Genomic DNA, 14,672 nt, shown 5'->3' on the forward strand with positions numbered 1-14,672 from the left:
AAATCACCAGTTTTGTGTTTTATGTCTCTCCCCCCCCCCCCCATGTTTGTCGCAGTGCTGGAGAACTGGAAGGCACAGCATTCAAAGAACCAGAAGCTGGGGCTGCAGCAAAATGTTGCAGTGTAGTGTTCTCTTGTACAGTCTGCCAGCTCCCATGAATCTCCAGTTCCATTTTTGCTTGTTTCACCCTTACTCCCTGCCCCCCCCACACATTTTTTGTTGATACCTCTACTGTGCTGTGATTTGCCTGGCATTCTGATATCTCCCTCTCTTTATTCTGCTTTTGGTCCTATTGGCACTCAGCTGCTGAAATCAATATTAGAAGGAGCGACCTCTGGGCCCATGTGGGAAGTAGGGAGAAAGGCCTCCTCCCAATGGGACAAAGTTCACAGAAACTGGCCAGGTTGCCCCAAGGATGGAAAAGTGATGTTGCCATTTAAAAGAGGGAAAATGAAGGGCTGCATGAGCAACTGATAAGGATAGACAAATCTATTTCAGTTTCTCATTTTTCTTATACAGTGGTACCTCGGGTTACAAACACCTCAGGTTACAAACACTTCGGGTTACACACTCCGCTAACCTGAAAGTAGTACCTCGGGTTAAGAACTTTATCCCAGGATGAGAACAGAAATTGTGCGGCGGTGGCACGGCAGCAGCGGGAGGCCCCATTAGCTAAAGTGGTACCTCAGGTTAAGAACAGACCTCTGGAACGAATTAAGTTTGTAACCAGAGGTACCACTGTATTAAGCTCCGTTCTCCACCTTTATAAATCAGCCAGAAAATTTTGCATTTTAAAAGTCCACAGAAAAATGCACCAGCATTTTGGTGTGAATTTCTGCTCATGTGCACATTTTTGTATGCAGTCTTACCAAATATGCACAATTTTGCAAAGTGGTTTCTTATAATGCAATACATTTCTGACTGTTAATGTTCACTGATATATATACTGTATATATGCCCTTCACTGATTTATATGCCCTTTACTGCATCATATGCATTTTTGCACACATTTCTTGGTCAAATGTCTGCATTTTTAAGTTCAGAAGTGTGAATTTCAAAGGATGGCCGTGCTTCATAGCACTCGTGGACTTCCAAGGAAGCTGACTTTTGGAAGGCTATGCTGTGCATAGTCATAAACAATAGAACTCGTTCCCATAGGAAGCAGTAATGGCCAACAACCTAGATGGCTTTAAAAGATCAGACAAATTCATGGAGGAGAGCAGTGGCGTAGCACTGTCTGCCAGCACCCAGGGCAGGACAGAACACACTAACTAACCCTGCCCTTGCCGCTGCTGCTACTGGGTAGGAAGAGGGTGAGCACTCTCTGCACCCTGTCCAGCACACGGGTCCGCCTGCCTTGTTGCCCGGGTAGCCTTGTCTGGGCATACAAGGACCTCCATACACACTGGCCAGGCTCACACCCCGGGGAAGTCACTTTGCTTGCCCTGGATGTGTGAGGTCAGTCTGACCCCACCCATCAGCAAGGGAATAAGGGCTACTGGATTGGTTGTTTGTCTATAAGCAGTGGTTCCCAACCTTTTCTTGGCCATGCCCCACCTAAGCATCTCTAAAATCCTGATCCCCTTCCCCCGTGACATATAATTCTTCTTATTCAAAAAGTGAACTCCTATTCACGTGGAGGAAGCCTAAAAGGCCATTCATTGTTAATAACTCATTCTCAAATTGCCCCCCCCCCTTTAAAAATCAAATTGTCCCCCTGTGAGGCGTGTGCCCCACATTGGGAACCACAGATCTATAGGTGGTGATTTTTTGTTTTGTTTTTTTGGACTGCCTGTTGTCTGCAGTGTTGGAGGAGTCGGCAGCTGGATTTCACACACTGAGATGATCTAACAAGACAAAACTTGGGCTTTAAGTTTCTAGCCCACATTAAGGATTATCTGCATGGTGTTGGGTGCAAGTGCAGGTAGGTGGCTCCCAAACCTTGCTGCAAGTATACAGAAGAAGATCCTAAAACCTCAGTGGTGTCAATGGAATGTCTCTGTTTCTCACTTCTTGTTGATCACCAAGGCAAACTGATGCATATTTACTCAGAGGTAGGCCCAGGTTAGGGATGTGTTGGCTTGCAGCCTGCACCACCGCTTTATTTTTCTATTTAAAGGCTCGTCTGTGGGGTCAGAACGGCAGGAGTATTCCTTTTCGGGTCACTTCCTCTTGAAACAAACCAGGAGACAGAAAGTTCAGCTTAACGCATGCCCAGCATTGGAGGCAAGCTGAGGTCGTGGCAGAGGAACTGGAAAAAATGTGAAAGGAATGTGGCAAGAGACATTCAGAATCAAAGGGAGCAAAATGAAAATCAGATGCTTCTCTCTCTCTCTCTCTCTCTGGACATGCATAAGTCTTATTCCTTACATAGGATTTCCAGGGTGATGTATGGCAGGGCCCATAGCTCAGCGGCAGAGAATCTGCCTTGCATGCAGGAAGTTCCAGGTTCAATCCTCAGCATCTCCAGGAAGGGCTAGGAGCACAGCTGTCAACTTTCAGATTTGAAAATAAGGGATCAGCATCCTCACCTGTCCCGGGGACAGTCTACGGGTTATCTAACTATCCGGGATAGCAGTGGGAAGCAGCGCGAAATGGCGCTGGAATAAGGGAATTTCCTGCAAAAAAAGTGAAGGTTGACAGCTATGGCTAGGAGAGACACCCTCTCCAAAACCCTGGAGAGCTGCTGCCAGTCAGTGTAGCCAATACTGAGCTAGATGGACCCCATGGTCGAACTTGCTATAAAGCACCCTCTGATGTTCTTATGAATTGTTAACTCTCCTTGTTTTTAAAGTAAGTTTCTAGCCCTCTCACTTGGGGAGATACAAGGAAAACCCATATAGGCAGGATGCAGCTACAAAGTCTTATTAAGAAGCTGCACAATGAGATTGCTTGAAACAGATCTGGATACCTGTATTTATGGTCCCAGCTATTTGGCAGTGATTCTCTGCCTTCCACCACCCAGCCCCGTAAGGCCTCCTCTTCACATCTGGCTTGGTGCCTGGCATCTGTACTACAGCATCTGCATCACAACAGCCACTCATCGTTATGGGAAATGCCTGCAGCCCGAGTCCCGTTCTCAGGCTATATTTGAACTGCAAGAGTTTTCTCTCTCCAGCTTTTGGGAAGCGGCTCTTGGGTGTGTGTGTGCATGTGTGTGTGCTGAGGCACTGGGGTTCCCAGCTGGAGCGGTTGGGAAGAAGCATCGCTCTGAGCCTTCAGATCAGTTTGCAGATGTTGTTAAGGAAATGCATGGTCTCCTACCCAAAACATTCTCACCATCCATGGGGGGTGGAAAAAGCTTATTTATCATTTTTTGGTCAAGGGCTAGCTGAAATCAGCTGATAAATTTCCCCTGGAAAGAGCGCAGTCCCAAACCATGTTTAAGGCATAACAAACGACTCGAGGTCTTCAAAGCAGTGAGGCAAACCTTTTTTTTTTTTTTAATAACCTTGTTTGGCATGTACATACCCAGTGATTCAGGACAGAGGATGAGGCAGGAAGGAGAAAAGTCACCAATTAACTTGCAAGATTTTGACTTTAAAATGTTTTGGCTTTCTCAGAGCCCAGAACATGAGATTGGCAATAAAACAATAAGAATTTATTTTTTAAAAAATAAAAACTGTTCTACTACCGGGGGTGGGGTGGGGTAGATACCGCAGGCAAGGTCTGATGTTTAGCCCCAAAGAGCTCTGAAACTAGCATCTGTGTATAAAAATTATAATCTCGTGACTTTTAAAACTAGACCTGTGCTATTTTAGGAGGCACCAGTTTATTGTTTCTGAAACCTTAGCAATCGTTCCGTTCTTCCCCGCAATCTTACCACCTGTGTTTCCAAAGGAGGCTGGGTGGGTTTGGGCATAGTGAGGAGTACCAGCCCCCACCAACCCCCACCCCCACCCACCCCATTGCAATCCTAAGTCTTCTTTCCATTTCTAGGCAAATGGTTCTTTTCACACACAAACAGAGTGGGGGAAGTTGAAGAGGGGATCTTTATAAGGCAAGAATTGAGCAGGCCCTTGAGAAGGAAATCAATCCGTTCAGCAGCATCTCAAAGGCATCTCTCCTCTGGCAGGAGACTTGGGCTTGGCCACTGGCAGACTGACTAAGCAGCCGCTGCTGCAAATCGTTCATTTCAAAATATCTATATACACGTTCGCTCCTGGCAACGCCAGGCATGACATGGCAAATCCCAACAGCACACGCAGTCTTCCAATGCAGAGTCAGTTTCCGCAACCCGTTTCTGCAACAACCTCCCGGGAAGGCTCCCTGCTCAAGCCACTGATAGGCTCCCTCGCTGGCTCCAGCAGCCTATCAGAAGACTCGCCCCGGCTTTCCAGTTTTGCATAGTTGACCAGGCCAATGTGGTCGAGTCTAGGCCAGCTCCTGTGCTTTCTGTCTTTGACTGGCGCCACTAACACTACCCCTGGCTGGCCGAGATCCAGGGACTTGGAGTGACCCGCATTAGGGATCTGAGTGTCCGAGCTGAATCCCCTCTTTGTGCATTCGGGCTTCAGGAGTCTTTCCACCGAGGTGGCTGAGGAAGGCTCAACATTATCCATATCAATAACCACGTGGCTGCCTCTGAGCTCGCCTCTCTGGGGAGCCGTGGCATTGCACCCCGGGAGGACAGTCCACGAGAGCCTCAACACCTCATCCTTCTCCTCTGGCAAGCGGAGGCAATTGCCTTCCAAGTCCCGGATGGCTGCTCGAGAAACTCGCTGGCTTTCAAGGAGACAGTTGTTGAGTTTAATGAGAGGCAGAGACAGGGCATTGACGGCCGAGATGACTGACTCCGCGCCGCGGGAAAAAGGGAGGCCACGGTTATCCAGCGCGGCGTTGCCAGAATCCGAGCGGACGCTCAGGAGGGAAAGGGACGGCGAGACGCTCTTGTGGAACTGGGTGGTGGCCTGTAGCCTGTTTGAGTCATAAGCGCTGGGCCACTTGGCGGCTGGGCTGGAGCAAGACTGGAAGCCGCTGGAGGACAGGTCCACCTCGTAGCAACCTTCCACGCAGTCTGCGTTCGCCTGGACAGAAGACAAAGTAGGCCTCCTCTGAAAGTAGCTGCTTGCCTGGCTGGTGTCCTGTGGGAGCCTCAGACTCATGGAGTAGAGCTCCCTCTGCATCAGCAAGCGGGTCTCCATGTCTCTGTTCTCGTACAGCATGGTGTTGGCACAGATGAAGATGAAGAGGCCGATGCCCATGATGACAGGCCCAATGAGCTTCAGCTTCTCGCTGTGAGGTAAGGGGCGGGGGTGGGCCAAGGCCTTCACTTCCTTCTTGATCTCATCGGTGGCGCTGGCGTTGCCCGGCCGGCTGCCTCCTCCGGACCTGGCACGGTGAGGCCAGTAGCCGATGACAGCGATGGTCATGCCCACCAACACCACTGAGACGCCCACCATCACAAAGGCTCCCGAGGTAGAGCGCATGCGCAGCTGGCCCTTCACGGTCACCTCGGAGGGGGCCTTGCGCCGGAACCTGCGCCGGTGCCATCGGGAAGGGGCGCTGGCGGGTGTTGCGGGTGCGTTCCCTGAAGGGGGCTGGTTCTTCATGGCTCTTGCGGCTTCAGCAGGGCCTCTGGCTGTCACCATCCCCGCGTCGTCCGCCAGCCATCTTGACAACAAAGAGAGAAAGTGTTAAGGAGAGGGAGGCATGGGAAAGAAGCAGAGGTGGCTTGTCCAAACTCTCCCTCCACTGGGAAATAGTAGCAATAATACACTCGCACCCCACCCTACTTCCTGGCACATAGGAATCTGCCTTCTACCAGTTCAGAGGATTGATCTGCCTAGCTCAATATAAGGATGGGGAATGTGTGGCCCTCCAGATGTTGTTGGACTACAACTCACATCAGCCCCAGCCAGAGTGATCAATGGTAAGCAGTGATGGAAGTTGTAGTCAAAAACATCTGGAGGGACCTGTCCTTGGTCTACACTGATTGGCAGCAGTTTTAATTATTATTATTTATTGAATTTATATATCGCCCTATTGGTCTCAGGGTGCTTCACAGAACAAAATCAAAATATAAAACCACAAAATATATAATCAAAATAAAAACAGCAACCCAATAACCCCTAGGGTCTTTTCCAGTCCTAGGTGGATATGTCAGGGATTGAACTTGCTACCTTCTGGATTCCCAGGTGCTCCACCTCTGAGCTATAGAGCATCTTAATGTCAGGGCTGTGGGCTTGAATCCCACATTGGGTAAAGGTTTCCTACATTGCAGGGGGTTGGACTAGATGATCCTCATGGTCCCTTCCAACTCTACGATTCTATGGCCCTTCCCCTTCCTTTGGCAAAGTTTAGCCTAATTTCCCCAAACACAGTGTCCTCAAGGTGCCCTACCCCTAAAGTACAATCCTCCCCCAATATTCCCAGGTCATGGTTTGAAGGCATGTGATGCTGCCACCTTCTTGAAGCTAAGCAAGTCCTGAACTGGTCACTGACTGGAGGGAAAACCACAGTGGAACACAAAGCATAAACCGCCTTCATTTCTATGACTAAAGAAACATGGGATATAATATACACATTATCTCTGCATATCATGCATAATATATAAATAACAGTGCAATAAGTGTTATAGACTCCATTTTAAAAGGTACTTTTTTATGTTGCTGCATCCCCCGAGAAGATATTTACAAATTGAAACTTCTCTAGGCTTATGTTTTAAACATAAAGGCAAGTTCTCTGCAGAATCTTTGCATATAAGGCCATCCGCCCACCAGCCCCCCCCCATCAATTTACCCAATCCACCCAGGGTGGCACAAACAGAGAAAAGAGGTGCTGCAATGCCAGCCAGCAGAATGAAATAGCAAAAGAGCTCAGGCAAGTGAGCCAAGCTGCGTTTTACAGGAGGGAAGTGAGGGGAGTCACTGGCTAAACTAACCTATGAGGAATATCCTTCCCAAATGCAGCAACCAACCGTACCAGCAAAACTCAACAGGTGGCGTATATCTATGCCATTCGATGATCATAGTTAAGAGGAACTATAGTGCGTTGGGACTTAAGCAACACGGCAAGCTGCGGTTGGTCTAAATCAGAAACGAAACCTTTCAGACCTCCTTGCATCTGAACTGTACCGGAAAAGATATAGGTATGGGTGGGTGTGTAAACTTAGGGTTTACCTAGGCTCATTCACGTAACACTAATTATGGTTAAGTATTACCTCTGAACCAACACATTCTTATTAATAAATTTCAGGAGTGGGTCTTATTTTACTTGTTTGGGGCTCAAAGTGGATCTCAGATCAGAAGCCATCGGGGCACCACTTTGTTCTGTTCAAGAGGCAGAAGGAGTACCAGCAAATCCAACAGAAAACAACTCCTTTCCATGATCTTAATTTGAAGGTATTATGAGTCTCCCAGGAAGGAATTAAGTGTTTGAACTTTAGAATGTAAAATGTGTTCTTGTCCCAAACTGTCAACCTACGACAATTTCTAGGAAGGAGATTTTTTTATTTATATATAGAGAGAAAAGATGTCGGGGAGAGGCAAGATAACATTTCAAACTCAGCTAATCCTTTGGCAACATGAATTTAAGCCCTTCCTCTTGACGGAGCAACCCCCTGCAGCTAACCTTTGTCTCTTCCAGGTGCCAGCCAGCAGAAAAAAAATCCACCATAACAGGCGTTTCTAAGCTTGCCTTCAAATTTTCCAGAGATTATTCCCTCCTGCCTGCCCCACTTCAGCCTGCAGTGGCTCGAAATGTGCTTGTCCCGTCAGCCTGCTGCTGAGAATAACTCACTTTAATTACCATCTGAGATGTGACCTACCTTAAACTGTTACAGTAAGCTGCTTAATCTCCTGCTGACAAGGTAGGTGGTACCAGCCCTTCCAAACTTTTTCTTTTTGCAAAACCCATGAGGCGCCGTTGCAAATTACCATCACATGTTGTTGGGTCAAGCAGGGACAGCCTCTTCCTTGAAAGATTTCACCGTCAAGGGGTCCTCGGCATCAGGGTCCAAGCATCGTCATGAAGGGGCTCAGATTCAGCCAACTCACAGGCCACCCCCATTGGTGTAGGCAGCTCTCAGTGCCTGCTTCTATACTGCCCTGCCTCTTCTCAGACTCCTCTCTTAGTTTTCTCCTGTTCCAAACGCAAACAGGAGGATGCTATCGCAGAATCTGCCAGGGCCCTTTCAGGCAGCGGCCACCAACTGTGGGCGCCGGTCACAAAATGGCTGCCGTGGTGTTTACGGCCTAACGCAAAATGGCTGCAATGGCAGGGCGCAGCGGAATGCAAAATGGCTGCTGTGGGTGAGTGGCAAAGCCCAAAATAATTGCCACATCTAAAAGAGTGGGGGGGGGGAGCAGGGCCACAAAATGGACGCAGGTATGCCCCCCCCCCCTTTAACAGAAAGGGCAGCTATATCAGACACCACTGCACTAACTCACAGAAAGAAACCTTTTGCCCCTGGGTATTGTGGAAGAGTTCATGGTCTTCTAGCGTTCCCAGTCATTTCACTGGAGCTTGAGCAGGGGAGCTTGCCACAGGGCACTATCCAAGCCACTGAAATAAACGGGATAGCTGCAAGCACACGGGGTCTGGCACAATTCCCATTTGTTTCAGTGGGGTCTGCACAGGAGGACTTGCCATTGGGTTTATGCCTCGTGGCAATAAACTGTTGTACAGCTATTAACCATCACACACTCAGCTGGTCCTCTTTTGCGAAGAACAGCCTTGAATGCTTGATTTTAAGTTTTCCTGCATGCTCTGGTCAAAGTTGGGGACGCGGGTGGCGCTGTGGGTAAAAGCCTCAGTGCCTAGGGCTTGCCGATCGAAAGGTCGGCGGTTCGAATCCCCGCGGCGGGGTGCGCTCCCGTTGTTCGGTCCCAGCGCCTGCCAACCTAGCAGTTCGAAAGCACTCCCGGGTACAAGTAGATAAATAGGGACCGCTTACTAGCAGGAAGGTAAACGGCGTTCTGTGTGCTGCGCTGGCTCGCCAGATGCAGCTTGTCACACTGGCCACGTGACCCGGAAGTGTCTCTGGACAGCGCTGGCCCCCGGCCTCTTTGAGTGAGATGGGCGCACAACCCTAGAGTCTGTCAAGACTGGCCCGTACGGGCAGGGGTACCTTTACCTTTACCTTTACTGGTCAAAGTCTACCTTGATTTCTGCCTTTCCTGGCCAGCAATGAGTCAGCCTCATCATTTCCCCTCTAGGGCTGGGTGAAAGATCAATATATTGTCCCAAACTGGTTTGAAGTCCATATAGTGTTATTGGTTTCATAATTTTTGACCTGGCAATACATTGTGAAACATGATGTGTGTGTGCTGTGCAAAAATCTCAATGTGGGGAAAACCCGAAGCCAGCCAATGCCTCTACATAAAAAGGTAAAGGACCCCTGACCGACTCTGGGGTTGCGGCGCTCATCTCGCTTTGCTGGCCGAGGGAGCCAACATTTGTCTGCAGACAGTTTTTCTGGGTCATGTGGTCAGCATGACTAAGCCACTTCTGGCAAAACCACAGCAGCGCATGGAAACACCGTTTACCTTCCTGCCAGAGTGGTACCTATTTACCTACTTGCAATTTGTGCTTTCGAACTGCTAGGTTGGCAGGAGCTGGGACCAAGCAACGGGAGCTCACCCTGTCGTGGGGATTTGAACCGCCGACCTTCTGATTGGCAAGCCCTAGGCTCAGTGGTTTAGACCACAGCGCCACCAGCATCCCTACATATTTCAGACATCGTGATATATTGGTAACATATCGCGATATTTAGCTGGTGGCATGTCACGATGCTGAAAACCAGCTATTGCCCAACCCTATTTCCCGTGTAGACCATTGAAGTTGTGGTTACATTATTCCACTACGGAGAGGAGTAGTACTGAACTGTGGGAAACAGGAGGGCAAATCCAAGTACTCTGATCTCCACTCAAGGTCCTCCTTTAATGTTATGACGTCTAAATACATGGAAAGGGCTGAGACCAGGTCCCTAGGCACACAAACCAAAGGTCGAGAGGTCGAGATCAAGGAAGGATATAGTTAGCAAAAAATAAAAAGAAATGCACAGACGTTCAATTTGGCCCCGTGCTAAAAGGCAGCGTTTATATGTCATCTGAAAGCAACCTCGATTCGTCTGGCATCAGCCAAAGTTGAATTCAAAAAGCTGAGGAAAAAGGGAACACAAAGCAGAGCTAGGGAAGGCTGTTCTTTGTATGGAGTTCAAGAGCATGGCTTTATTATTAGAATTCCCAAGAAAGGTTGCGTAAGATATATATGTCTAGGACTCTTTGACATTGTCGCTCAAGTTAACTGATTAATTCTATACTTTACAGCAAGGCACATTCGACTTAGCTAAATATAAAGTCGGCAAAGGAGGTTGCTTTCAGTGACCATTTGTGATCCAGTTCCAGAATCTACCCACCTCCTATTAAAAAGTACTCTTCCACTCGCCCCTGCCCCAACCACCTCATTTCAATTTTGGGGAGGTGGGGGTGGCGCTGAGGCTTGTGACAGCTCAAGGGAAGAGAAATGCTCCAGAAATTTATGTGTTATTAGCATCATAGAACATTATGACAGCTCAGTGCCTTGGCTGGGACTCTGAGAGTTTAAGCTTTCAGGTTTTGTAAGATAGCATTTTTCATTTTTTAAAAAAAATAAAATGGAATTATTCCCCTAATTCAATGTATCAGAGTTTTGATAGCTGAGCTACACTGGCATACCATTGGGGTGGGGGGAGAACCTTCAGATTTATATACAAAACTGGAGAGGATCTAGGAGCGTTTGGAACTTGCAACAATTTCACCCAAGCAGGAGTTTAATAGCTATTCAGATTCCTCAACAGCAGGGCTGGGGAAGTTCAGGAACTCCAGATGTTGCTGGCCATGCTAGCTGGGGCTGATGGGAGTTGAAGTCCAAAACATCTGGAGGGCCACAGGTTTCCCAGTCCTGCTCTATATAGCAAGATGAAGGGAACTGGATAGGGCTGGCGGACCTGATCCCTACCCCCCTCCGCTCTCCACATTTGACAGATCAGCTGACTTTTGATGCTTGCATAAATCCATCTGTGGCTCTTTGTTGCAGAGGTCAAGACAAAGGAAGGTGACTATTAATCTAACTCCAGTGCACTTCTCAACACATATAAACGCACCAACCTCAAACCTTCAAAACCACTCTACCTAATGCTTAGCAATCCTGGAAATAAGTGAGCAACGTTCTGAGCCCTGGGGTACACTGTTTCTGAGTGGGCTTCAAGAAAAAAGCAAAGATCTGAAGCGCTTGTAAGATGGTTTGCAAGAATCTCTCTCGCTTGCTCGCCAGTAAGTGTTTGTGTGTGTGTGTCCCCTAGTTCTCCATGCTGCTTTTAACAAGTCTGGAGAGGTAGACAAGAAGCTTTCTCTCTGCTTTGTTGCTTCTCTTATCTCCCGGGACTGATTACACTGAGGCTGCTATCCTATGGCTGCTCAGCCAAATGGTTGGAATTGAACACAGGAATTGCTAAGGGGATAGGCCTGCTCAAACAGTGCTTCTCTCCTAGGAAGCTCCTATGAGCCAAATGCTCCCGTGGGAATCCCTCCTCCCCTAGATGACATTGGCCTGTGGAAACGAGCCTACCTACATCCATCCTAGATCAATAGCAGAAGGGGTTAGATTTGATATGGAACAAAAGGAAGACATAAGGGGAATAAGCACATCCCATATTTACAGTCTGGTGGGTCAGAGGAGGAGACAGACTTGATATGTAGTTTAGCCTGTAAAAGAGGAGAGTGAGAGGAGATACAGCAGCCATCTTCAAAGAGATCAAGAGCTATCACATGAAAAAAGGGAATAAGCTTATTTTCTCCCGCTCTGGAGGGTAGGACTCGAACCAATGGATTCAAGTTACAAGAAAGGAGATTCCAGGTAAACAGCAGGAATAACTTTCTGACAGTAAGAGCTGTTCAACAGTGGAACGCTCTCCCTTGGGAGGTTGCGGACTCTTCTTCCTTGGAGGTTTTTAAGCAGAGGGTGGATGGCCATCTGTCATGGATGCTTTAGCTGAGATTCCTGCATTGCAGGGGGTTGGACTAGATGACCCTCTGGGTCCCTTCCCACTCTACAATTCTAGGATTCTATAGCAGAGCTCCAAAGGTATTCAAAGCCCGCTGGTGTAAATTTCAAGGATACAGGATAGCTCCATCTATCCATATGCTTTAGAGCAGGGATGGGGAGCCTTGTTCTCCTTCCAGCTGTTTCTGGGCTCCAACTCCCATCATTCCTGACCATTGGCCATGGAGACTGGGGGTGATGGGAGCCTGACAATATCTGGCAGGCCACAGGTTTCCCATCTCTGGCCAAAGGAATGTCCAAAATCAACATCAGGACATTCCCACCCCACCCCCGAGAAGTTTCTCAACCTAATTAGTTCTAATTTGACTTTTCCTTGTGCTCTATGATGTGGTTACCATCATGCAGGCCCTACAAGTTGTGTTGTACCAGCTATGGAGTCTTTAGTCTGGACCACAGTGATCCTACTCAATTGAAAAGCACAGCGGCCAGAAATTAAAAATAATAATAATAATCAAACGTTGCAGTCAAATGTAATCATGTGGAGTGCATGGGATGGTGGTACTTAGCTAACGATACCGATAATAAAAACGGAAAATATTATTAGCATATCAAGCAAGAGCACTTTTCTATACGTAAATACTGCTGTTTGCAGCATTTCCTTTACATTTTGTTTCTAACACATTTTAAGGAGATTTTATTGATGGTTAATCCACAGACCACACACCACCGGTCATCACCGTCCTCTCTTTATAGACACCTGCTGAAACTTTTTCTGTTTTGGCAGGCCTATCAAGACATGTGATTTGGTACTCTCTGTCCTTAAATTTACATCATATGTTTTCTTGAGTTTTACTGTTTTTTAGATGGTTTGCTTTAAATAGGTTTCTGTTTTAGTTTTGGTTGTGTTTTAAGTACTCTGGGCTCCTTTGCGAGGAAGGGCAAGAGATACATTTAATAAACACCACCTAGTACTTCTGTAACAGTATGGAAAGGTCGATACCTGCGTCTGCTTCCTCTCCTTCATCCCATCCCATCTCCCCTCCCTATCCTTTCCCCCTTTTGTGATGTGTCTAACATCTATTAAATAGGAAGGTCTTATTTTGAGCTACAAATGGCTTTGAGTGCATTGGCAGAAAGGCAAATATATAAATGTAGCTACGGAAAGCAGCATAATGTATGCCTAATGATGGAGGTAATGAACACAGGACATCCCGGGCAAAATGGTAACTGTGCTGGCCGACGCTCCGTTGAGATTCAACAGGGTTTTTAGTTGGAGTTTTAAAGTGCAATTTCTCTGACGTTTGCAGCTTTATAGCGACTACTTGCACCTTTGCTCCAAAGCCTGACTGCATTACTGGGCAATTAGTGCGGTATTCTGCTTTTTAAAAAGCATTAACTTTTTACGTTTGGAATGGAGATGTTTCCTCCAAGCTGATGGGCATTAATCAGGTATCCAGGAGCACGAAAAATATACAACGCCATTGGGGTTCTCGACAGAGCCTTCGCTCCCTACTAGCCTTGCGTCTGATCATGTGCATTAGCATACTCAGCAGATTCTTCTCAAGAGGGAAGGTTGGCTATTTTTGGAAAACTGAGACCTCTTTGCAACATGACAGCTACGAGGAAACACTTAAGATTTCTCGGAACCGAACCATTCTCGAAACTGCTCCAAGGTACCAGTTATACAGTGGAGACCCTAGAAAGGTTGAGCAAGTGCGCATTTGCGATTCCGACTGCCGAGATACCAACTCAGCAGTCGGAATAAATTATACCAGTCGGAAGAAAAGGGTACATTTCCAGTGATCTTTCCTGTTGAGAAAACATAAATAAATCTTGGGGTTTTGGAATTTGCCTGCTGGGCACCAGCAGAATGTGAAACAGGCAACATGGAGCAATGCAGCCAGGCCCCCACAGAGCCCTTTAAAAATCCAGTCCTTACTTGTGTAATTTGGGGGAATGGCTGTAGCTCAGAGCTTGTATGCTGCAAGTAGAAGAGGAGTTTGGACTTGAGATCCCGCCTTTCACTCCCCTTAAGGCAGCAATTTTCAACCTGTGGGTGACCAGATGTTGTTGGACTACAACTCCTATCATCCCTAAACTCTGGCCTTGCTAGCTAGTGGTGATGGGAGTTGTAGTTCAACAACATCTGGGGACCTACAGGTTGAGAAAGGCTGCCTTAAGGATTCTCAAAGTGGCTAACAATCTCCTTTCCCTTGCTCCCCAACAACAAACACTCTGTGAGGTCAGTGGGGCTGAGAGACTTCAGAGAAGTGTCACTAGCCCAAGGTCACCCAGCAGCTGCATGTGGAGGAGCAGGGAAACGAACCCGGTTCACCAGATTACGAGTTCACCACTCTTAACCACTACACCACACAAGTTCTGTCCTTGGTAGCTCAGACTGAACCTCTGAAGAGCTGTTGCCAGTCAGGGTACACAGTACTGAAGTGGAGGGGCAAATGCATCTGACTCACTATAAGGCAGCTTCCCATCAACTCCTGCTAACATGCTCATCCATCAGTGATGATGGCAGCTGGAGTGCAACAACACGTGGAAGATGGCAGGTTCCTCACCTCTGCTCTAAAAGTTAAAAAAAAAAAAAGGTAAAGGACCCCTGGACGGCTAAGTCCAGTCAAAGGCGACTATGGGGTTAAGGCACTCATCTTGCTTTCAGGCCAAGGGAGCCGGTG

General features: G+C 47.6%; 1 protein-coding gene across 4 annotated transcripts in view; it reads right to left on the reverse strand.

Annotated features, from left to right (window-relative positions):
* Positions 1 to 3,420: 3,420 nt before the first annotated feature.
* TMEM200B (transmembrane protein 200B) overlaps positions 3,421 to 14,672 on the reverse strand; it is a 30,659-nt gene continuing 19,407 nt past the window's right edge. For 2 of the 4 annotated variants that reach the window (XM_083455593.1, XM_083455595.1), the window contains exon 3: positions 3,421 to 5,613. In XM_083455593.1, coding sequence (XP_083311719.1) covers positions 4,224 to 5,591 — 1,368 coding nt within the window. In that variant the 5' untranslated portion in view covers positions 5,592 to 5,613 and the 3' untranslated portion in view covers positions 3,421 to 4,223. Of the gene's footprint in view, positions 5,614 to 7,768; positions 8,306 to 14,672 lie in introns of those variants that run through there. The other 2 variants (XM_083455594.1, XM_083455596.1) reach the window with 2 other exon arrangements.

The sequence above is a fragment of the Podarcis tiliguerta genome (assembly GCF_965153285.1).
Source record: "Podarcis tiliguerta genome assembly, chromosome: 8".
Classification (NCBI taxonomy): domain Eukaryota; kingdom Metazoa; phylum Chordata; class Lepidosauria; order Squamata; family Lacertidae; genus Podarcis; species Podarcis tiliguerta.